This window comes from Hippopotamus amphibius, chromosome 15 (genome assembly GCF_030028045.1).
Source record: "Hippopotamus amphibius kiboko isolate mHipAmp2 chromosome 15, mHipAmp2.hap2, whole genome shotgun sequence".
In the NCBI taxonomy this organism is placed as follows: Eukaryota; Metazoa; Chordata; class Mammalia; order Artiodactyla; family Hippopotamidae; genus Hippopotamus; species Hippopotamus amphibius.
In genome coordinates this window covers 16792517-16817551 of record NC_080200.1, presented here as the reverse complement: position 1 = coordinate 16817551, position 25035 = coordinate 16792517, and the positions used below count along the sequence as shown (strand labels likewise).

Sequence of the window (25035 nt, the reverse complement as noted above, 5' to 3'; positions counted from 1 at the left end):
GGCCAAGTGCCTCGAGTGAGGACGTAGGCTTACCTCAACCATCACACCGCGCCGGATGTGATCCCTCCCAATGGGGACCCTTCTGTCTGCGTGATTCTCCTCCGGGGGTCTGACCGACTTCCCATCCCGGCAGCAGCTCGTTTCTCTGTAAGCCAGGGCTTTCGCTGCGGAGATGTGCGTACTCGGTGCTGGCGATCAGAACAGGTCCCCACCCGGTGCGGTTCCGTCCCCCACCCCTGTCCCAGGCTTCCCAGGTGTGCGTGTGGGCACACGTATGCGTTCGTGCACGGGGATGTGTGTGTGTGTGCACATGTGCACTACATCAGTTTGGCACCTTAAGAGCCTGACTTCCCCCAGGGGAGGCCCCCTACCTCTTGATCACTCCCTCTGGCCTGCTTCCCCCACAGCTGTCTTGTCCCTTGACCTCATCTTCTGCCCCACCGACCCTTCACCCATGCCTGGATTTATCACCTGGACCCCCTGGTAGCCTGGAGAGGGGAGATGCCCAAAGAAGCAGATGATGACCCTCACCTGTGATGTTGCTAAGACCCAGGTCGCCAAAGGACAGAACCACCCAGGTGGGCTCCATCTCCCCGGGGGCCACACACGTCTTCTTGGTCAACTGACGTTTGCCAGGATGCCCGACAAATTGGATGCCCTTGGGAACGGAGATCTTCACGTAGACCTGGAAAGGGTGGCGAGCATCCATGGTACCCGGCATCTGTGCGCCCTCCCAGCACAGCCCATCACCCACTGCATGCCATCCACCCTGGAAGGCTTCCCCCAAAACCACGCTCTCCTTGGGACGTCCCCCTTTCCCTTTCTGACCAGAACCAACTACTCACCATCGTCCTGATGGGAGCCCCCCTCCTTCCCTCAGCCCCCTACACCCTCACCGGTCCAGCTCCCCTCTTGGGACCAAGGTCGATTCAAGGGCTGTCTCTCTAGCCCCATCCACCCCGAGCATGGGATAAGAGATGCCACTCCACATGCATGCCCCACAGGGCACTTCCTCCAACCCTCTACAACGCATGAGTCATAATAGAGTTTGGTGTGCACACGTGTGTGTGTGTGTGTGTGCAGGCATGGCATTGCACAATGCGTGACTGCACACACATGAAGGCCAGTGTCTCTGTACACGTGTGCACGCATGGCTGTCTACCCATGTGCATGTGTGCACACCATATCTCCGTGTGCCTCTGTGTTTATACCCCTCAATCTACAACAGGCGCTTTGCTCCACATCCATTTGTCCAACCAGCATATATGCAACACCTAGTGGGTTCAGGCGCCCTGCTAGGAGCAAAGAAACAGATCTGAACAAGACACACGCAATCCCCGGTCTCAGAGGCTCGACGCACCTAAGTCACATACACGCAGGTGTGTACAGAGCATCTTTACAGCAGCAAGTGCGACAGGGTGTCTGAATCCTGCCCAAGGGCAGGCCCAGCGGGACCTGAGTGAGAATGGTTGGTGCAGGGTGCTTTGGGGGCTCCCCCATCCCCCTCGAGACAGCATTCTTCTAGAAATTTCTTCCACGGAGGAAAGAAGAAATTCAAGCGTCAAGTATCAGTGAGATACATTTTCCGGGTCCTGGGTGGAACTGGCTGTCCAGGCTGAGGGCTCTGGATGGGCCTGTTTTCCTGGAGCCTCGGGACCGTCACATGGTGAGGGCTGTTCCTGAAACTGACGCATGGTCATCCCTGGACACACCTGTTGCCCAGCAGGGCTTCCTTCTTCTGGCTGACAAGCCAGCCACCAGCACGTGCTCACAGCTGAAATGGGCACCTGGGGGGCCTGCCTGCAGTTCAGGAGGGAGCCTCCCTCGGGGATCACCCTGAGATCAGGGACGAGCCTACATTGATCCAGGCGTGCTGAAACTGGGGTCCTATTCCTCCCAGCCATAAACTACAGAAAAAGGATGAATGATAAATGTGCTGAGTTTGGGGCACTGCTCCCAGCTGACTGCCCTGAGCCCCTCACGTGTCTTTCTTGGCCCCCTCCAGGCCACCCCACGGCCACTGCTGTGGTTCCTACTGCAGTGGCTCTCATTCCGATTAATACACAAGCATCCCCCTTCTCCCCTGCTTTCCCAACCAGACCCTGAAGCCCAGCCAGATTGTGTCACAGGCAGTTCCTGGGACAAGCCAAGCTGCCTCCGGCTGTCACTTGTGCATGCTGTTCCCTCTTCCAGGAATGCCCTTCCAGGGCTGGTGCCCAGCTTAAGCATCGCCCAGACTTCCATGTTCAGGGAAGCCACCCCATCTCAGGGCTTCCCTGGCTCCCTACAGATACCTAATTCTTTTTTGTTTGTTTGTTTGCTTTTGGTTTTTTTGTTTGTTTGATTTTTGGCCACGCCATGCGGCACAGCTTGCGGGATCTTAGTTCCCCAACCAGGAATCGAACCCATGCCCCCTGCAGTGGAAACACAGAGTCCTAACCACTGGACAGCCGGGGAATTCCTGACACTTAATTCTTTTTTTTTAAAATAGATTTATTTATTTATTGACTGTTGGGTCTTCGTTGCTACACGTGGGCTTTCTCTAGCTGCCAAGAGCAGGGGCTACTCTTCATTGCGGTGCATGGGCTTCTCACTGCAGTGGCTTCTCTTGTGGCTCATGGGCTCTAGAGTACAGGCTCAGAAGTTGTGGCGCACTGGCTTAACTTCGCCGCCGCATGTGGGATCTTCCTGGAGCAGGGCTCGAACCCATGTCCCCTGCATTGGCAGGTGAATTCTTAACCATTGTGCCACAGGGAAGTCCTGGTAGTTTCATTTCTATTCCAGACCTGCACTTGGCATGTTCTTTTCATTAAAGACCCAAGAGAGACGTTCCTATGTGACAGCACGTTACGTGTGGCTCTTCCGTAGAATCAAATAAGCACCGGAAAGTCAAATGCAAATACCAGCCTCAAAGCTGGACTGTGCCAAGCAGACAGCAATGGGAAGAGTCCTTTACTGGCCTCAAGGCCATCACACAGCATCCCGTGCAGCATGTTCTTGGGTAGACGTAATCATTCAGTGGAGGGATAGAATTTGCAAAGGAAAAAAGGAATAAATGATTTCATGTAAACTCAGTGTCACCCTCCGAGCCGAGACTCAGAGACTCCGAATGCTGCTGTCCTCACTCTGGGCCAGGCTCAAAAATGATCACGGACATAGCCGTGGGGGGAGGGGGTACAGGGAGCTCTCTCACACCCAGATAAGGAAACTGGGACAAAGTGGGCTGGTAAATGCAAACACCAAGTTGGAAGTCCAAAGGGTCATCTGGGGGCTGGGTTTCCGCCACCCCCACCAGCCGTGATGTCCTTCAGGTGGTAAATTCCAATCTCTCTTTGGCCAGAAAGCCTTGTTTTTTAAGGAAAAGCCAGAAATCTGAGCAGGGGGTGAATAAAATCTCTTGGTTTCCAGAGTCTTTGGCCTGGGGTTGTAGTTCACATCTCTGCCCTTGGTGGGGAATGTGCCGGCAGCCTTGGAGGACCCCACACATACATGGGCAGGGCCAGGACAAGGTCAGCAGGCTCCCCGGGCTGCTGGGGGTGAGGCTGAGACCTGTAGCCTGACCTCCAAGCTGACCTGCAGAAAACAGGCTTGCTCCAAGTGGGACCCCTGACCCTGCACCCCACTCACTTCTCCATCCGTAGCCTTGGCTCCCAACTCCCACTCCTGAGGGCTGCCCCTAACCATGGGAGCCCACCTCCCTTCTCTTCTCTCCACCCATCGGCCAACATCCAGGATGAGATGGTGCAAAAGAATTACAAAGGAGGGGGAGGAGGGTGTCCACGCCCCCACCTAGCCACATGGATGCTCAGACCCCCGGACACCTCTTCCCCACCCTGCCCCACCCGATCCTGGTCCCCACGGCTCCCTCCACACTGCCTGCCGTCCCTCCTCGTCATCAGGGTCTGAAATCCCCAAGCCCACCTCCTTGGGGTAGCTGTTCCAGGTTCTCTTGTGTTCCCCAGTAAGATACGTTAAAGTCCTAACTCCCGGTACCTAGAAATGTGACCTCACTTGGAACTACGGTCTCTGCAGATGTCATCTAGTTCCAACGAGGTCATGAGGGTAGACCCTAATCCAATAAGACGGGGGAGCTTCTAAGAGGAAATCTGGACACAGAGATGTCTATTCACAGAAGGAAGACGATGTAAAGACACACAGAGAGAAGGTGGCCATGGGAAGACTGAGGCAGAGATTGGAATGAAACAGCCACAAGCCAAAAGAACGCCAAGGATTGCGGGCAGCTGCCAGAAGCCGAGAGAGAGGTCGGGGACAGACTGTCCCTCTGAGCCTCCAGAAGAAGCCAACCCTGCCCACACCTTGATCTTGGACTCCAGCCTCCAGAACTGTGAGAAAATACATTGCCACTGTTTTCAGCCACCCAGTTTGTGCTACTTTGTTCCGGCAGCCAGAAGAAACTGATACAATAGCCTTTCCACCTCCTCTGAGAAGGAGCCATGCCCCTCCCCATTGCACAGCACCCTGCAGGCCCTGAGACCCCAAGAGCAGCATCAACAAGATACTTGGCACACCCACGATCACTGTTCTTAGCACCTATGGGGACTACTAACCCATTTAACCCTTTAACCACCCGGAAGACTCCTGTCTGCCTGACGTTTGTAGAAACTGACACACCAACAGGTGGAATAACATGGCCAAGGTCAGCCAATTTTTTTACGTAGAAACTGAGATTCGGAGCGCCTGCTCGGAGGACCGCCAGGATTCCCTGCCTCTGTGCTGGGATCAGCAAAACCCAACCCAAATCTCATCCATCGCCTGCTTCCGTGAGGCCAGGGAGCTAAGAGTGGTTTTTACATTTCTTTTTCAACAATTGGGGGTGAGGAGGAGGTTTTTTAAAAAAGAATGATATTCTGTGACACGTGAAAATTAAATGAAATTCAAATTTGAAGTATCCAGAAATAAAGATTTATGGGAATACTGCCAGGCCCATTCAATGGGCATATTACTGGTGGCTGCTTTCCTGCTCAACAACCAAGTTGAGTAGCCGCAACAGAGACCCTCTGGCTGGCAAAGACTGGAATATTTACTATCCAGTCCTTTACAGAGAAGGTTTGCTGATCCCTGCTCCATGCCCTTATATATGATACTTATCCCCCAAACTTCTGTGGGACCAGGAGTCAAGGACAGTGGCCCCATCACATCTGTCAGCCTCCATCCCTGCCCTGCACATACTCCCATCCCCAGCCTACACAGGGTTAGACAGCCGGTGAAAGTAGAAGCTGACCTCATCCAGCCTCTGCCTTGCTAATATCACAGGTGCTAACCCCCATAGGCCCCAGGATGACCCCATCCACCCCCACCTCCCAGCATCACAGGTACTGTGCCCCTCCAACTCACCCACCCCCAGGATGACCCCACCTCCCCCTGCCTCCCGACATCAAGGATGCTGCCCCTCGGCCCTCACCTCCGGGAATGGGAAAGGCTGTATACGGAAGGCAGGTTTGGTACCTCGGCGCAGGTGTCCATGTAGTTGTAGATGCTGAGCGGGATCTTGGCCTGCTCCCCTCGGACCACGTGGGGGGGCAGCGTGACGTCTACGAAGAAGGGCTTGAAGGTCTTCAGCAGAGTGGGCTCGGCAATGCCCAGGCCCCTCTCGGCAGACAGGCCCACGGCCTCGCCCACCCAGCTGGTGATGGAGTCAGGGACCTGCACACTGAGTGTCTCCTCGCCAGACCGATCACTGCGGAAAGACAGACAACCATATCCTCTTCTCCAGGGCCATGCTTCAGAGGCCAGAGGAATCCAGCTGCGTGGTCTTGGGTCCCAGGAAGGTGCCCTGCCACACCTCGACAGCTTGGAAATAAGCATGGAAGGTACCCCACAGCGTGTGACAGGAGAAAGTCATCCCTCAGCCCTGACTCGCCATGATTGGAAACATGAATGTCTCTCAAAATGGCTGTGATCACAGGACCATCCAAAACATGGGTTCAGAGAGGCAAACTTTGGCACTGTGTGCTCTGCCCTGTTTAGGGAAGAAAGACATTGAATCGAGGGGACTGGTCACTTAGAGCATGCTTGTGTCTTCCAGAAAGACACGTCCAAGTCCTAACCCCTGGTAACCTGTGAATGTGACGTTATTTGGAAATAGGGTCTTTGCAGATGTTATTAGTTAAGATGAAATAGATCAATAAATGTGTTTGTTTCTTAAAAAAAAAAAAAACATGAAGTCATACTGGATTAAGGTGGGCCCTAATCCAATGACAGGTGTCCTTATAAGAAAAGGGAAATACACACACACAGAGAAGAAGGCCAGGACTTCCTTGGTGGTGCAGTGGTTAAGAATCCGCCTGCCAATGCAGAGGACACGGGTTTGAGCCCTGGTCTGGGAACATCCCACACGCCTTGGAGCAACTAAGCCCTTGTGCCACTACTACTGAGCCTGTGAGCTGCAACTACTGAAGGCTGTGCGCCTAGAGCCTGTGCTCTGGAACAAGAGAAGCCACCGCAATGAGAAGCCCACGCACCGCAATGAAGAGTAGCCCCTGCTCATCACAACTAAAGCTCGCGCGCAGCAATGAAAACCCAATGCAGCCAAAAAATTTTTTAAATTTAAAAAAAAAGAGAGAGAGAGAAGAAGGCCAGGTGAAGATGGAGGCAGAGACTGGAGTGATGCAGCCACAAGCCAAGGAATGCCTGCCGGTGGGGGACATCCACACTTCCTGGCCTGACACCCTTGTCCCATACATTCCTGCAGAGCCCAGCTCCCTGTTAAGAATGTAAGTGTGATTTTTCAGGCCAGCTCACAAGCCATTACAAAGGCCCACAGGCCTTACAGGGTAGGGGCAGGGTAGGGAGGTGAGGAGAGGGGTGGGAGTGCACTGCGGTCTCTGAGGGGAGCTGCAGCCAAGGACTCAAGGCCCCCCTGGCTGGCCATGCTCTTTGCATATTTTCACTCCATCTCAGAATTCCCACCCCCAGGTCTCTTCAGCATTAAGGGACCATGGGCAGAGATCTTCTTCAGACACCTCTGCCAAGGCCTCCTTACGGTCAGAAGGAAACACTGAAAACCTTCCTCCCCACTTGGGCTCAGTACTTTCCCATTCCTAGCTCTCTCCCCTGTCCACCCCCAACCCCACCACATGGTCCATAAAACTGCCAGATCCTTTTGTTCAGGGCTCCCCTCAAGTGAGATGACCCCTATGTCTTGGGTGATCCACCTGACAGTGGACGGGTCTGTGGGAAACGGAACAAGGAGATACATACAGAACACTCCACCCCAAAACAACAATGGAATACACATTCTTCTCAAGGGCACAGGGGGTATTTTCCATGACAGACCATATGTTAGGCTACAAACTAAGTTAAGTAGCAATGGATTTAAAAAGAGAGATAGCGTACAAAGTATCTTCTCTGACCACAATCAGATGAATGAAGTTAGAAATCGACAAGAGAAGGAAAGCTGGAAAATTTACAAATTGGTGGAAATTAACACATCTTAAACAACCAATGGATCAAAGAAGAGATCACAAAGGAAATTAAAAAGTGCTTAGAGATGAGTGAAAACAAAAGCACAACACACCACAACTCACAGGATGCAGCAAAAGCAGTGCTGAGGGGGAAATTTATAGCTATAAAGGCTTACATTAAAAAATAACATCTCGGAGAAGAAAGATGGAGCAGAAGTAGAAGGATGTAGAATACATCCCTCTCCACAGATGCATCAGGAATACACCAAAAGATGCAATAATTCCCACAGAGAACCAGCTGAACACCAGCAAACAACCTTGGACATCAGAAAGGACTGCAAAGATCCTGACATAACTGGGACAAGCAACCTCTGAAGTCTGGACTACTCCATCAGAATCAAGCAGGAGGCTCTGGGGAGGGAGCACTGAATACAGGATGCTAGACTACTAGGGAGTCCTCAGACACAAGGAAGATTAACTGCAGAGAACTCTCACAGAGCCCTGTATCAGACTCTAAACTCGGCTTCATCCAACTGTCTGCAACTGCCAGTGCTGGACACCTCACACCACACTACAAACAAGACAGGAACACAAACCCACCCATCAGCACACAGACTACCTGTAGCCATTTTAACCTCACAGATACCCTAAAACACACCACCTGACACGGCCCTGCTCATCAGAGAGGAAAGACACAGAGCCACATACCTGAAAGCAGACACCAGACCCCCCCCCACCAGGAAGCCTACTCAAGACACTGGACAAACCCCACCACAGGGGGCAGAGGGCAGAAACAAGAGGAATTACTACTAGGCAGCATAGGAAAAGGAGACAGCAAAACCTATAAATTAGACAAAATGAGAAAACAAAGAAACACCATGCAGGCAAAGGAGCAGGGAAAAAATCCACAAGACCAAATAAATGAAGAGGAAATGGGAAAATTGCCTGGAAAAGAATTCAGAGTAATGATAGTAAAGATGATCCAAAATCTTGATAACAAAATACAGAAAATACAAGAAACAGTTAATAAGGACTCAGAAGAACTAAAGAGCAAACAAAGAGTAATGCACAACAAAATAACCAAACTTAAAAATACTCTAGATGGTATAAAGAGCAAAATAACTGAAGCAGAAGAACGAATAAGTGAATTGGAAGATAGAATGGGGGAAATAACTGCCACAGAGCAGGAAAGAGAAAAAAGAATAACAGGAATGGAAGACAGTCTCAGAGACCTTGGTGACAACATTAAGTGCACCAACATTCAAATCATAGGCATCCCAGAAGAAGCAGAAAATAAGAAAGGGTCTGAGAAAATATTTGAAGAGGTTATAGTGGAAAACTTCCCCAGCATGGGAAAGGAAATAATTAACCAACTCCAGGAAGTGCATAGAGTCCCATACAGAATAAACCCAAGGAGAAATACACCGAGGCACATAATAATCAAACTAATGAAAACTAAACACAAAGAAAAAATATTAAAAGCAGCAAGAGAAAAGCAACAAAGAACATATAAGGGAAAACCCATAAGGATAACAGCAGGATATACTGAAAGTCCTGAAAGAGAAAAACCTACAGCCATGAATACTCTACCCAGCAAGAATCTCATTCAGAATCAAAGGAGAAATCAAAAGCTTTACAGACAAGCAAAAGTTAAGAGAATTCAGCACCACCAAACCAGCCTTACAACAACTGCTTAAGGAACTTTTCTAAGTAGGAAACACAAGAGAAGGAAAAGACCTACAAAAACAAACCCAAAATAATTAAGAAAATGGTAATTGGAATATAGATGTCAATAATCACCTGAAATGTAAATCGATTAAATGCTCCAACCTAAAGACACAGACTGGCTGAATGGATGCAAAAGCAAGACCTGTCTATATGCTGCCTACAAGAAACCCACTTCAGACCAAGGGACATATATAGACTGAAAGTAAAGGGACTTCCATGCAAATGGAAGTCAAAAGAAAGCTGGAGTAGCAATACTCATATCAGACACATTAGACTTTAAGGTAAAGACTATTACAAGAGACAAGGAAGGACACTCCATAATGATCAAGGGATCCATCCAAGAAGAACATATAACAATTGTAAATATCTAAGCCCCCAACATAGGAGCACCTCAATACATAAGGCAAATGCTAACAGCCACAAAAGGGGACATCGACAGTAACACAATAATAGTAGGAGACTTTAATACCCCACTTACATCAATGGACAGATCGTCCAAACAGAAAATAAATAAGGACACACAAGCTTTGAATGACACATTAGACCATCTTGACTTCATTGATATTTATAGGACATTCCATCCAAAAGCTACAGAATACACTTTCTTCTCAAGTGCACATGGAACATTCTCCAGGATAGATCACATCTTGGGTCACAAATCGAGCCTTGGTAAATTCAAGAAAATTGAAATCATATCAAGCATCTTCTCTGACCACAACGCCATGAGACTAGATATCAATTACAGGAAAAAAAAATGTAAAAAATACAAACACATGGAGGCTAAACAATACGCTATTAAACAACCAAGAAATCACTAAAGAAATCAAAGAGGAAATCAAAAAATACCTAGAAACAAATGACAATGAAAACCCAACAACCCAAAACCTATGGGATGCAGCAAAAGCAGTTCTAAGAGGGAAGTTTATAGCAGTACAGTCCTACCTCAAGAAACAAAAAAATATCGAATAAACAGCCAAACCTTACACCTAAAACAATCAGAGAAAGAAGAACAAAAAAAAACCCCAAAGTGAGCAGAAGGAAAAGAATCATAAAGATCAGATCAGAAATAAATGAAAAAGAAATGAAGGAAACAACAGCAAAGATCAATGAAACTCACAGCTGGTTCTTTGAGAAGATAAACAAAATTGATAAACCATTAGCCCAACTCATCAGGAAAAAAAGGGAGAAGATGCAAATCAACAGAATTAGAAATGAAAAAGGAGAAGTAACAACAGACACCGCAGAACTGCAAAAGATCATGAGAGACTACTACAAGCAACTATATGCCTATAAATTGGATAACCTGGAAGAAATGCATAAATTCTTAGAAAAATACAATCTTCCAAGACTGAGCCAGGAAGAAACAGAAAATATCAACAGACCAATCACAAATATGGAAATTGAGACTGTGATTAAAACTCTCCCAACAAACAAAAGCCCATGGCCAGATCGATTCACAAGCGAATTCTATCAAACATTTAGAGAAGCACTAACACCTATCCTTCTCAAACTCTTCCAAGATATAGCAGAAGGAGGAACACTCTCAAACTCATTCTACAAGGCCACCAACACCCTGATACCAACACCAGGCAAAGATGTCACAAGAAAAGAACATTACAGGCCAATATCACTGATGAATATAGATGCAAAAATCCTCAACAAAATACTAGCTAATAGAATCCAACAGCACATTAAAAAAATCATACACCATGATCAAGTGGGGTTTTTCCCTGGGATGCAAGGATTCTTCAATATGCAAATCAATCAATGTGATACATCATATCAACAAATTGAAGGATAAAAACCATATGATCATCTCAATAGAAGTGGAAAAAGCTTTTGATAAAATTCAACATCCATTTATGATAAAAACTCTCCAGAAAATGGGCATAGAAGGAGATTACCTCAACATAATAAAAGCCATATATGAGAAACCAAAAGCCAACATCATTCTAAATGGTGAAAAACTGAAAGAGTTCCCTCTAAGAACAGGAACAAGACAAGGGTGTCCACTCTCACCATTATTATTCAACATAGTTCTGGAAATTTGAGCCACAGCAATCAGAGAAGAAAATGAAATAAAAGGAATCCAAATTGGAAAAGAAGTAAAATTGTCACTCTTTACAGATGACATGACATTATACATAGAAAACCCTAAAGACTCTACCAGAAAACTGCTAGCACTAGTTGATGAACTCAGTAAAGTAGCAGGATACAAAATTAATGTGCAGAAATCTCTTGCATTCCCATACACTAACAATGAAAAAGCAGAAAGAGAAATTAAGGAAACACTCCCATTCACCATAGCAACAAAAAGAATAAAATACCTAGGAATAAATCTGCCTAAGGAGGCAAAAGACCTGTATGCAGAAAACTATAAGACACTGATGAAAGAAATCAAAGATGATACAAACAGATGGAGAGACATACCATGTTCTTGGATTGGAATAATCAACACTGTGAAAATGACTAGCCTACCCAAAGCAATTTAGATTCAATGCAATCCCTATGAAATTACCAACAGCATTTTTCACAGAACTAGAACAAGAAATCTTACAATTTGTATGGAAACGCAAAAGACCCCAAATAGCCAAAGCAATCTTGAGAAGGAACGATGGAGTGGGTGGAATTAGGCTTCCTGACTTCAAACTATACTACAAGGCTACAGTGATCAAGACAGTATGGTACTGGCACAAAAACAGAAAGGAAGATCAATGGAACAGAACAGAGAACTCAGAGGTAAACCCAAGCACGTATAGGCACCTTATCTTTGACAAAGGAGGCACGAATATACAATGGAAAAAAGACAGCCTCTTCAATAAGTGGTGCTGGGAAAATTGGACAGCAACATGTAAAAGAATGAAATTAGAACCCTTCCTAACATCATACACAAAAAACAAACTCAAAATGGGTTAAGGAGCTAAATGTAAGGCCAGACACTATAAAACTCCTAGAGGAAAACATAGGTAGAACACTCTGTGACATACATCAAAGCAAGATCCTTTTTGACCCACCTCCTAGAATCATGGAAATAAAATCAAGAATAAACAAATGGGACCTCATGAAACTTAAAAGCTTTTGCATAGAGAAAGAAACCATAAACAAGACAAGAAGACAACCCTCAGAATGGGAGAAAATACTTGCCAATGAAGCAACAGACAAAGGATTATCCTCCAAAATATACAAGCAGCTCATGCAGCTTCATACCAAAAAAGCACATAACCCCACCCACAAATGGGCAGAAGACCTAAATAGACATTTCTCCAAAGAAGACATACAGATGGCCAGCAAACACATGAAAAGATGCTCAACATCACTAATCATTAGAGAAATGCAAGTCAAAGCCATAATGAGGTATCACCTCACACCGATCAGAACGGCCATCATCCAAAACTCTAGAAACAATAAATGTTGGAGAGGGTGTGGAGAAAAGGGAACTCTCCTGCACTGTTGGTGGGAGTGTATGTTGGTACAGCCACTATGGAAAACAGTTTGGAGGTTCCTTAAAAAACTAAAAAGAGAATTAGCATATGATCCAGTAATCCCACTACTGGGCACACAGCCAGAGAAAACCATAATCCGAAAAGAAACATGTACCACAGTGTTCATTGCAGCACTATTTACAATAGCCAGGACATGGAAGCAACCTAAATGCCCATCCACAGATGAATGGATAAAGAAGATGTGGCACATGTATACAATGGAATATTACTCAGCCATAAAAAGGAATGAAATGGAGCTATATGTAATGAGGTGGATAGACCTAGAGTCTGTCATACAGAGTGAAGAAAGCTAGAAAGAGAAAAACAAATGCTGTATGCTAACTCATATATATGGAATCTAAAAAAAAAATGGTACTGATGAACCCAGTGACAGGGCAAGAATAAGGATACAGATGCAGAGAATCGACTGGAGGACACAGGGTTGGGGGGGTGGGGGGGGTGAAGGGGAAGCTGGGACGACGTGAGAGAGTAGCATAGACATATATACACTACCAAGTGTAAAATAGATAGCTAGTGGGAAGTTGCTGTATAACAAAGGGAGATCAACTCGATGATGGGTGATGCCTTAGAGGACCAGGACAGGGAGAGTGGGAGGGAGTCGCAGTAGGGAGGGGACATGGGGATATATGTCTAAATACAGCTGATTCACTTTGGTGTACCTCAAAAGCTGGTACAAGAGTGTAAAGCAATTATATTCCAATACAGAGCTTAAAAAAAAAAAAGGAAAAAAAAAGTAAGATCTCAAGTAAACAACCTAACTTTACAATTTAATGTGAAAAAGAAAAACAAAAGAAATCAAATAATAAAGAAGCAGAAGGAAGGAAATAATAAGGATTGTAGCAGAGATAAATGAAATAAAGAATGAAAAATAACAGAGGAACTTTCCTGGTGGTCCAGTGGTTAGGACTCCGTGCTCCCAATGCAGAGGGCCCGGGTTCGATCCCTGGTCGGGGAACTAGATCCCGCATACTGCAACTAAAGGTCCTGCATGCCACAACAAAGATCCTGCATGCCGCAACTAAGACATGGGGCGGCCAAATAAATAAACATTTCTTTAAAAAAAGAAAGATAATAGAGAAAAATCAGTGAAACCAAAAGTTCGTTGTTCGAAAAGATCAATAAAAATTGACAAACCTTTAGCTAGATGAACTAAGGAAAAAAAGAGAAAAGACTTAAATTACTAAAATCCAAAATGAAAGTGGGGACATTACTACAGAGTCTACAGAAATAAAAAAGATTTTAAGAGACTATTATGAACCAACAACTTGGACAATCTAGATGAATGGATAAATTCCAAGAACCACAAAATCTACCAAGACTGAATCACGAAGAAATAAAAAACCTGAATAGATCTATAACTAGTAAGGAGATTGAATCAGTAATCAAAATCTCCCCAAAAAGGGAAGCTCTGGATGTGATGACTTCACTGGTAAATTCTACCCAACATTTAAAGAAGAATCCTTGTGCATTGTCAGTGGGAATGTAAAAGGGTTCAACCACTGTGGAAAACAATATGCTGATTTCTCAAAAAATTAAACATAGAATTACCATATGATCCAGCAACTCCACGTCTGGGTATATACCCCAAAGAATTGAAAACAGGGTCTTGAGGTGATATTTACACACCCATTTTCAAAGAAGGATTATTCATAATAACCAAAAGGTGAAAGCAACTTAAGTGTGCACCAAAAGATGAATGCGTACACAAAATGTGGTCCATGCATACAATGGAGTGTTATTCAGCCTTAAAAAGAAAGGGAATTTTGATACACGCCACAACAAGGATGAACCATGAGGACAGCAGGCTAAGTGAAATGAGCCAATCACAAAAGGACAAATACCATATGATTCCACTAACATGAGGTCCTTAGAGCAGTAAGGTTCATAGAGGCAAAAAGTAGAAGATTGGCGCTAGAGGGCTGAGGGGAGGAAGCACTGGGGAGTTAGTATTTAATGGGAACATAGTTTCAGTTTTGCAAGATGAAGAGAGTTCTGGAGATGGATGGTGCTGATGGTACCACAACACGATGAATGCACTTAATACCACTGAACTGTACACCTACAAATGGTTAAGATGGTAAAGTTCATGTTACGTGTATTTTACCAATTTTAAAAATTATAAAAAAAAAAGAAAAAAAAGGGAGAGAGAGTGCTGACCAGTCCTTGCCTGGGCCCCACAAGAATCTCCTCCTCCTTGGTCTCAGATCTGCCCCCTTTGACTCATCCTTGCTCCCGCCAACAGAGGGAGAGAGAACATCTCAAATCCCAAATGCCTCCCAGCAACCCTCTGTGGCTCTCCACCCCCCCACCACACCCCGCACAGCCTTCACAGTCCCTGCCTCCTCTTCTAAGCCCCTCCTGCCTCACTCCAACCATGTGAAAATCACCATCCTCTCCCTTCCCCCAACTCTTGCCCATGCTGGTCCCACTGCCTGGACACCCTTCCCCCTCTTCTTCTTTGTCTATCCTGTAGGACTGAGCTTGGGTTCCACCTACCCTGGGAGTCTCTGGCTTCCTCAAAGTCCCCTCTACTTCCTCCCAAGCCCCGGGCCAAGCTCTCCATGAGAACACTGGCCCTATGGAAGCATGAAGCCTTTGGGGGCCTAAAACATAAATTCTGCGAGTGAGGGGACCCGATCTGCCTTGTTCCAGGTGCCATGCCTGGCACCAAAAACACTACCCAGCACCCAAAACATCACCCAGCACACAGAAAATAGGTACATATTTACTTTCTGTACATCTCTGATGACGGACCAGCAGCCCATCTTAAATCTGGACGCCCAGAACAAAACTTAACCATCAGCTTCTGTTCCGACCAGCAGGGAAGACTGCCTATAATGGGGACATGCACATCAGTGAAAGCAGCCTGAGGAACCCCCGGCTGAGCGCTTGGTTCTGTGCTGAACATGGGCCATGTCATCTCACGCTGAGAAGGGGACCCCAGCTCAGCAGCACGTTCCACCCGCTGGCCCACCCGCTGGCCCCGGGGTCTGAACTTTCATGCTTCACTGGTTTCCCAGGGCAGGTCACCACTACCTCCTGACACTAAGCACTGAAAGGAAAAAGCCAATTGCATCTGGCAAGCACTGCTGCTTCAGGGCGAACGAAAAGAGAAAACAATGTAGAAAGGAAATGTGCTGAGAAAAGCAGCTTGTTTTGTGGGCAGAAGCCTGGGTCCCCTGAGGAGCGAGGAGGGAGTGGGGTGGGTGGAATGGAGTTCATGTTCCAGGGAACTGTAATCATTTTAATGAGCTCGTTATATAAACAGAGCGGATAGAGTTACCCCAAGAGGGAGTTGTAAGAGGCACGAAGCCCTCGAATTTCATATTTCATGGGCAGATGTCCGAGGCTGCAGAGGGATTTGGGGCTGACTTCATAGCTTTGAGTTTTATGTGTTAGAAACGGATGCCCAGTGTCTTACTCAGATGATGGTGTCAGATCTCCAGGCAAACCCACCGGGAACAATCTTTCATGAGAGCCTTTGAGTCAGCCCACAAAGGCAGTGAAGGAAAGGAATCTTACTGTACCTGATGTGGAGACACTGCCAAATCCATGTTTCAGGGAAGAAGGTCCTTTTCCTCTTCTCTGCTCTATAAAAATTTAAAAGAAACAAACAAAAAAGAAATGGTTAAAGTTTCATGCACATAACTGAATTCCCTTTTCCAGCAGGTTAACATTCTACACATTTCAATTCTCTTACCTGGAAAGGTTAGCATTCTACTCGATTAGGACGTAATATGTTAATTCTTTCACCTGGCAGGGTGAACATTCCACTTGATTAGGACTAGTAAAAGTGAGGCATCCAAGGCTTGACAGAGGCTTCTTAAAATGATAGTGGGTGGTACTGATGAACCCAGTGGCCGGGCAAGAATAAAGATGCAGATGTAGAGCATGGACTTGACGACACGGGGTGGGGGGGGGGGGAGGGGGAAGCTGGGACAAAGTGAGAGAGTAGCACTGACATATATACACTACAAAATGTAAAACAGATAGCTAGTGGGATGTTGCTGCATAACACAGGGACATCAACTCGATGATGGATGATGACTTAGAGGGCTGGGATAGGGAGGGTGGGAGGGAGTCGCGGGAGGGAGGGGATATGGGGATATATGTATAAATACAGCTGATTCACTTTGGTGTACCGCAAAAACTGGCACAACAGTGTCAAGCAATTATATTCCAATAGAGCGCTTAAAAAAATGATAGTGGTGCCTCGTATCCTGAATTGCGAAGGTAGGAAGGGCCACAGGGACCACCCCGTGTCCTCTCCTTTGTTAGTTTCCCTCCCTGGGTTTGCCACGTTTTTCTGCCTCATCACTTTGAGCTCTCCCAGCCCCCCTCCCCCTTCCTCTGCATTTTCATTCCTTAAAAAAATTTTTTTTATTGAAGTATAGTTGATTTACAATGTTGAATTAGTTTAATTCCTGATGTACAGCAAAGCGATTCAGTTATACATATATACATTCTTTTTCACGTGCTTTCATTCTTGGTTTATCCTCAGAAGCCTCACAGTCCACCTTCCTCAGGGACTATCCTATTCTTTTTTTTTTTTAAGTCTTTATTGAATTTGTTACAATATTGCTTCTGTTTTATGTTTTGGTATTTTGGCCCTGAGGCATGTGGGATCTTAGCTCCCTGACCGGGGATCAAACCCATACCCCCTGCATTGGAAGGTGAAGTCTTAACCACTGGACCACGAGGGAAGTCCTGGGACTGTCCCATTCTTTAAAAAAATAATATTAATAAGCCCTACTTGACATCTGGCTAAACTTCTCAAGATCAAAAACACGCACATCCCTTTCAACCTGCAGCTACCTCTCCCAGGGATGGACCCTGAAATTAACCAGAGACACATGTGCAAAGACAGACTATGGTGTGGTTCACTGCACCCCTGTCAGAAATAACAAACAAACAAACAAACAAACAAACAAAGAAATAACAAACAGCCAAAATCTCCATCAATAGGGCGTGTGGTTAATCAAATGATAGTACATCACCCAGTGGAATATTACATGTCAGTAGAAAAGGGTGATGTAAGTATATGTGTACCGATACGGAATGGTCTCTAAGGTTTATTGTTGACTTTAAAAAGGAAGGTACATAACAGTATCATAGTTCTCCCATTGCGTTTTTTTTAAAAATCCTTGTGTATACACAGAAAATTTCTAGAAGGATATCCAAGGAATTATTGACCATTATTGCCTCTTAGAAGGGAATGGATGGGAGGAAGACTTCCATTTCATTACATGCCCTTTCATACTCTCTGAAAAAAAATTTAACCACACGCATATGGTTAAGAAAAACATCCTTCAGAATAAGGAGGCGTTATCCAATTACAAAAAGGCACAGACACTTACTTTTAAGGCATTTCTTATGCCTTTCTGCATTAGGATTTACAATTCCCTTTGTGGTTCTGGGTTTAGAGGCTGCTTGCATACCCACTCCAGGCCAAGCTCTCAGGAGGCGTGCCTATGGGAGGCTCCAGGCTGCCAGGGTAGTGTCTGGCTGAAAGATGCCCAGGGGCCAATGTTCAACCTCCCTTACTCAACCACATCTCAGAAATGCCTTCATGTGCGTCCAAAGTACCACAGGGGGAGCCTGATTTGCCCATGCCTTGATGTGGAGTTTGGAAACTAGGACCCTCACTGGCCTGCCACACTCCTGCTAAATGTGTGACTTGGGCTGTACATCAAGAACCTAGGGGATCCAGGTATGCAGAAACCACTGCAGAGGAGACTAAGGGGACTGGGAAGGCTCCCAATCTGGGCAGAGAGGGCTTGAAAGAAGAGGGCTTTCTGGGGACTTCCCTGGTGGTCCAGTGGTTGAGAATCCGCCTTCCAATGCAGGGGACTCAGGTTCAATCCCTGGTTGGGGAACTAATATCCCACATGCCGTGGGGCAACTAAGCCTGCGTGCCACCATTAAAAAAAGCCTGCATGTCACAAGTACAGAGCCCACGTGCTCTGGAGCCCATGCACCACAACTAGAGAGAAGCCCGTGTGCCCCAACTACTGAGCCCATGCGTGGCAACAAAAGATCCCGTGTGCTGCAACTAAGACCCGACACAGCCAAAAATAAATAAATAAGAAGAAGAGGGCTTTCATGGACAGGGCTGCCAGGGAGGGAGATCCTCTGGGCCACTTCTGGCTCAGAACAAGGGCTAAGGAGTCTGGGTGGCACCCTCAAGGTCTCCAAAGAGACCCAGACGCTGAGGCACTGCTGAGTACACCGAACCCATCCCTGCCCACTTGGTTCTGTGCCTCTCACTGAAGAAGCTGGCAGGAAAGGGTACATCCAAGGCCTGTCTCCCCTTTCCCAGCCTACGCACCCCTAAATCGAGAGAAAGTGAGACGGCAAGGTCTTCAAAACACCCTCCCTCTTCCCAAGCTGGCTGGCTGAAACCTGGAGTTGAGGAGCTAGTTGGGGAAGCAAAGAATGAAGGTGGGAAAGAAGACAGGTGAGCCTATGGAGAACCGGATGGAGGTTCCTTGCAAAACTAAAACTAGAGTTACCATATGACCCAGCAATCCCACTGCTGGGCATATACCCAGAGAACACCATCATTCAAAAAGACACATGCACTCCAATGTTCACTGTAGCACTATTTACAATAGCCAGGACATGGAAGCAACCTAAATGTCCATCCACAGGTGAATGGATAAAAAAGATGTGGTACGTACATACAATGGAATATTACTCAGCTGTAAAAAGCAATGAAACTGGGACATTTGTAGAGACATGGATGGACCTAGAGACTGTCATACAGAGTGAAGTGAGCTATAAAGAGTAAAACAAATATTGTATATTAACACATATATGTGGACTATAGAAAAATGGTACAGATCAACCGGTTTGCAATAGAAGTAGAGACACAGATGTAGAGAACAAACATATGGACACCAAGTGGGGAAAGCGGGGAGGGTTGGGGGGGAATGAATTGGGAGATTGGGATACCAAATAGTACACTCTAAATATATACAGTTTACTGTCTGTTAACTGTATCTCAATAAAAGTTCTTAAAAAAAAAAAAAAGACAGGTGAGTGATGGAGGAGCAGAAGGGAGGGGACAAGGGAGAGACAAGAGAAGAGGAAACATCACCTCCTGTGTAACAAAGGTTTCTACGAGACCAGGGATAAAGCCGCAAATCTAAGAGGGAGACGTGAACCCCTCTCTCTCTGTAACTGAGGTTAGCCAACAAACAAAGAAACAAAAACAAACAAGGATATGGAAGATCTGTGCACCATCTACCATAGACTCGACCAAAAGTACTCACAGAGAATCCTGTACCCAATGACAGGGGCTTGGACATTCTTTTCAAGCAGATAGGAGCATTTACAAAAACTGAACATACAGGCAGTCTCCAAAATAAAAACCAGATGATGGATATCACACAGACCACGTTCGCTGGCCACGATGCACATCTGACACAAGTTTATAAAACACGTTAAAAAATAATACTTTTAAAAATCACTTGAAAATTGGAAACACATCTGGGCAAGTCACTTGCCACATCTGGGCAAGTCAATAGTTCGACAAGGAAGCATCTATTTGCTGGTACAAATCAATCGGTTTGCAAGGCAGAAACAGAGACACAGATGTAGAGAACAAATATATGGACACCAAGTGGGGAAAGCGGGGAGGGCTTGGGGGGGAACGAATTGGGAGATTGGGATACCAAACAGCACACTCTAAATATATGCAGTTTATTGTAAAAAAAAATTAAAAATTAAAAAAAAAAAAAGAATCTATTTGGAAACCAGCAAAGTGGAAACACGTCATAGCACAACCTGGGTACAGCCAAAGCAACACTCTGAGGCTTAAATATCTCATTTAAAATAAGAAAGACTGAAAAGTAATTACTCGGTGTCTAACTTCAAAAAGTAAAGAGTTGGAGGGGAAGGAGGAAGACAGAGAGAAGGAAGGAAGAAATGGTGGGAGGAAGGAGAAAGGGTAGTAGAAAGAATTTTCTAAACAGAGGCTCCGCGAGCGGGAGGATCAAGGCCCAGCTTCCGACTCTGCCCCAATTCTTCTGCCCCCAGGCAGATCTGCTTCCCTGACACACCTTGCTCTCTCTTCTGCTCCCCCCCAACCCCCAACTCCATGCACTTGGGTGGGGCCAAGAGCTGGGGGAAGCAGGTCCAAAGTGCTCAGTGCCCCAACGCGCTAGGTCAGTGGTGACTCTGGCCCCAAGGGGACGTTGGGCAATGTCTGAAGACATTTTTGGTTGTCACCACTGGGGGGTAGAGGGTGTTACTGGCATCTGGTTGGTGGAGACCAAGGACGCCGCCCAACACCCTGGAGCGTATGGGATAGCCCCACCACAGAAAATGACCCAGCCCCAAATGTCCACAGTATGAGTTTAGACAGCCCTGCTTGAGGCAGAGGCAATTACCTGGGGGGTTGCCTGGAGGACACTGCTGCCATCAGGCTCCCTGTGTGGGGCTGGAAGGCGGGGACAGCCTCATCAGTGTACAGGCCGCCATCCTGCCGGTGGTTCAGGCTCACCAGGTCTGTCATCACCACCAGTCCTGTTTCCTAGGCAACAGACAACGCCCAGACCCACGGTGGGGAAGCGGATGTTGTGGCCCCAGAAGTCACTGGCCCAACATCACTGCAGAGTAGCCCTGGGGGAGTCAGTCCTCTCTCCAGACTTGGTGACACGGACGAAGGGAATCATGGCAGTGACCCTCTAGGGCAGAGCAGAGGGGAGGCCAGCACCTTTGTGGTCTAGGCACAAAAGGCCACATCTTGTATGATTCCATTTATATGAAATGCCCAAAACCACAGGCAGATTAGTGGTTGCCAAGTGCTGGGGCAGAGTGGATGTGGAGTGAGCGCTAATGGGGACAGGTCTCCTTTTGGGGTGATGGAAATGTTCTAGAACTAGACAGTGGTGCTGGTTTGCACAACACCATGAATGTACGAAATGCCACTGAATTGTTCACTTTAAAACGGGTTCATTTTCTGCTACGTGAATTTCACCTCGATTTAAAACAAATCACTTGGTACAGTGCCTAATCCCGACTGAGAGCCAATGACTGATGGCTGCAATTATTACTGTTATAATATAGAGACTTCCCTGGTGGTCCGGCGGTTAAGACTTCGCCTTCCAGTGCAGGGTGTCCGGGTTCGATCCCTGGTCGGGGGGCCAGGATCCCACGTGCCTCGCAACCAAAAAACATAAAACAAAAGCAGTGCTGTAACAAGTTCAATAAAGACTTTAAAAAAATGGTCCACATCAAAAAAGATCTTCAATAAAAAATATACATATATATGTATATATATTTGATACAGAAAATGTTTATTGTGTGGATCTACAGGCATCGCTAATTCATCCAACTTTTCTGTATGTTTAAAATTTTTCCATAATAAAAATGGGAGGAAAAGGATGTCTCTTATTATTATTATTTTTTGGCCATGACATGTGGCTTGCAGGATCTTACTTCCCCAACCAGGGAGTGAACCTGCGCCCTCAGCAGTGAAAGCACGGAGTACTAACCACTCGACCACCAGGGAATTCCCAAGGATGCCTTTTAAATGGTTTTAAAACTGGGATGAAAAGCACTCTCATTCATTTGAGTGGAGGCCGCCAGCATCCTAACGTGGGCTAGAATGATGCTTGTGTGTAATGCGCCCAGAGCAGCCACCTGGTCCCTGGAACCAGGAAGGAAGGAAATCAGATGTGAGCTGCAGAAGTCAACAAGGGTGAGGCTGTCACCTGAGAACAAGGCATCTGCACCCTTTGTGAAGGTTTTCCTTCCACCAAAACACTTTCAACATCATTGCTCCAGGGCAAGTTCAGGTTATCGAAGGACACTCATTTTGCTCCTGTCTGTTTTGCAAATTGGGAGGGTCTGCATATGCGCTTCCACTGGGGAGAATCAAAAAGATTCTGCTGCACTCAAAGTTTGGAAACTTCCACCCCGACCCATCTCTGTACCCTGAGACCCTTTGTTTCAAAGGAAGAAGAGCTCAGAAGGGGGCGGTGGGGTTCAAGACCATCTCTCCTTACGGCAAAGGCAAACCCGGAGTCCTTGGTGACGCCCCAGGGCCACGGGAAGATGGAGGAGCGGCGGCGGCGGCGGCGGCGGCGGCGGCGGGCTGTCAGCCCAGCCCACCAGAAGGATCCATCCTCCCTGGACACCCCAAAGGCATCGGAAACATCGTAATTTTCCAATTCCTGGAAAACCTACAAACAAAGGGGAGCAGGAACTGGTCAACTGAGGGTTTCTTTTCAACCCAAACTGGTCTGGTATGCTCCCATCTCAACATCCTCTCACATGTTATCACTTGCAGCTAATCTCAGGAGATGGGCATTGGTGGCATTAACCCATTTTAAAGATGGGCAGACTGGGGCTGAAGTGGTGGGACCCAGACAATGTCACATGGATTTGGCTCCAAGATCTTTCAACTGCACCAAAGCAGCAACAAGGATGGGGTTTGCTGAGAAAGAACCCAGTGGAGAAGAGAATCTGCATCTATATGGGGCTTTTCAGCTATTGGAAAGCAAGAGACGTCTGTGATGATGTCAGGGCCCAGCATCCGAGGGACCCCGCTTACCTGGGCGGGAGTGAGTCGAAACCCAGACCTGAGCAGGTAGACGCTCTTGTCAACCGTGGCGACACACACACAGCTGCCCTTTGCAGCCCTGACCCGCAGGTCGACGACTTCCCCGGGTTGGGTCTCGTTTGCTGAATACATCAGTGAAACCTGAACCCAAACACAGCAGAGAAACTGGGAACTTGGCCAAACTCTCCGGACCTCCCCACCCACCCTCTCTGCCCTCCAAGGAGAGTCAGTCTTCACCAGCTCAGTTGGGACCCTGGCTTTGCTGCCCAGATGAGGACAAGGATGGGAGGCTGAGTGACAAGAACTAGGCTGGTGGAACTGGTACATTTCTGTGCAGAAGATGGGAGGGGAAAAGAGAAGTGGGGAGATGTGTGGCGACAGAGGACACACTGCAGCCAGTTTTTGGAGGGTGCGGGGAGAGGGCGTGGGGGGCTGAGCCTATTTTGGGGGACATGAGTGGTGTCCCTTAGGTCTGGAGCCCAGCAGGGACAGAGAACAGCTGACCACTTTTCCTGTGAGTAATAAATGCAATCCCCATCTGGGTGACTTCTGGGGGATCCCCAGGAAAGACGCAGCTTAGGTTCCTGAAGACAGGGCAGCCCTTACAGGTCCTGCCTGTCATACTACACGGAGTCTGACTGGCAGCTGTGTGCCGTCTGCCCCAGCCTCGATACCCTGCAGCCCCAGCCCCGACACCCTGCAGCCCCAGCCCCGATGACGCTTGCCTGTCTCCCTTCTCTCCCTCAGTTTTGCCCCTGATGCTCTACCTGGTTTTCGAAGAAGGTCTCAACAGCAAACTGGAGGCTGTCAGCCACCCCTTCTCCATTCTCCCTGACGTAGAAGGCCAGCAGGCGGCCGAGGGGGACCATGTTGGGGGTCACGGTCAGCCGGAGAGAGGTCACGCACACGCTGACCTCTGCTGCTGGGGCTGGAGGGGGCTCTAAGACGAGTCAAAGGTGGGGAGAGACATGAAAGCTCAGCATCCCACAGGAGGACCACGGATGCCCCAGTTGCCCTGGGGGTTACGTGGGGTGTAGCGCAAAGAGGTGCCAGCCCAAGGCTGGCCCAGGACAAGGACTCCATGGATACTGACATCTCCTGTTATTTCACCCAGAAGGGAAGATAAACCCAAGAGGAGGTGGGTGCACAATGGCCAAAGCACCATTCAGGCCAGTGGTCCTCGACCAGTGATGCTGCTCCCCCGGGGACATTTGGTAATTTTGGTTGTCACAACTTGGGGGGTGTGGCTGGCATCTAGTGGGTGGGAGCCAGGGATGCTATTCAACACCCTACAATGCACAGGACAGCCCCACAGGGAATAATTCGGCCCCAAACACCAGTAGTGCTAAGGGTGAGAAAGTAACTTAGATGACAGAGACCCTGTCTGACTTCCTGTCTGCCTGACTTCCCGTCTGCCTGACTTCCCATTTATCTATCTATCCATCTATCGATCAATCTACCATCTATCTATCTATCTACCTATCTATTCTATCTATCATCTATCCATCTCATCTATCCATCCATCTGTGACTCATCCATCCACCTATCAGTTTATCTATTGATGATTCTATGAATCTATTCATCTATCCATCCATCCATCTATCCATGACTCCATCCACCCATCCACCAATTTATCCTTTGATGATTCTATCTATGAATCTATCTATATCTATCATTTATCATCTATCTATCTATCTATCTATCTATCTATCTATCTATCTATCATCTATCATCTATCTATCTATCTATCATCTATCTATCATCTATTGATCTACCTATCTATTCTGTCATCTATCCATCTCGACCATCT

At 47.0% G+C, this 25035-nt stretch overlaps 1 protein-coding gene across 1 annotated transcript in view; it reads right to left on the bottom strand.

The window, feature by feature from the left end:
* CPAMD8 (C3 and PZP like alpha-2-macroglobulin domain containing 8) overlaps positions 1–25035 on the bottom strand; it is a 108173-nt gene that overhangs the window by 43562 nt on the left and 39576 nt on the right. The window contains exons 15-22 of the mRNA XM_057709551.1: positions 23993–24165; positions 23217–23366; positions 22669–22845; positions 21049–21191; positions 16183–16245; positions 5467–5698; positions 532–685; positions 34–164 (exon numbers count right to left, since the gene is read on the bottom strand). Coding sequence (XP_057565534.1) covers positions 34–164; positions 532–685; positions 5467–5698; positions 16183–16245; positions 21049–21191; positions 22669–22845; positions 23217–23366; positions 23993–24165 — 1223 coding nt within the window. The remainder of the gene's footprint in view (positions 1–33; positions 165–531; positions 686–5466; positions 5699–16182; positions 16246–21048; positions 21192–22668; positions 22846–23216; positions 23367–23992; positions 24166–25035) is intronic.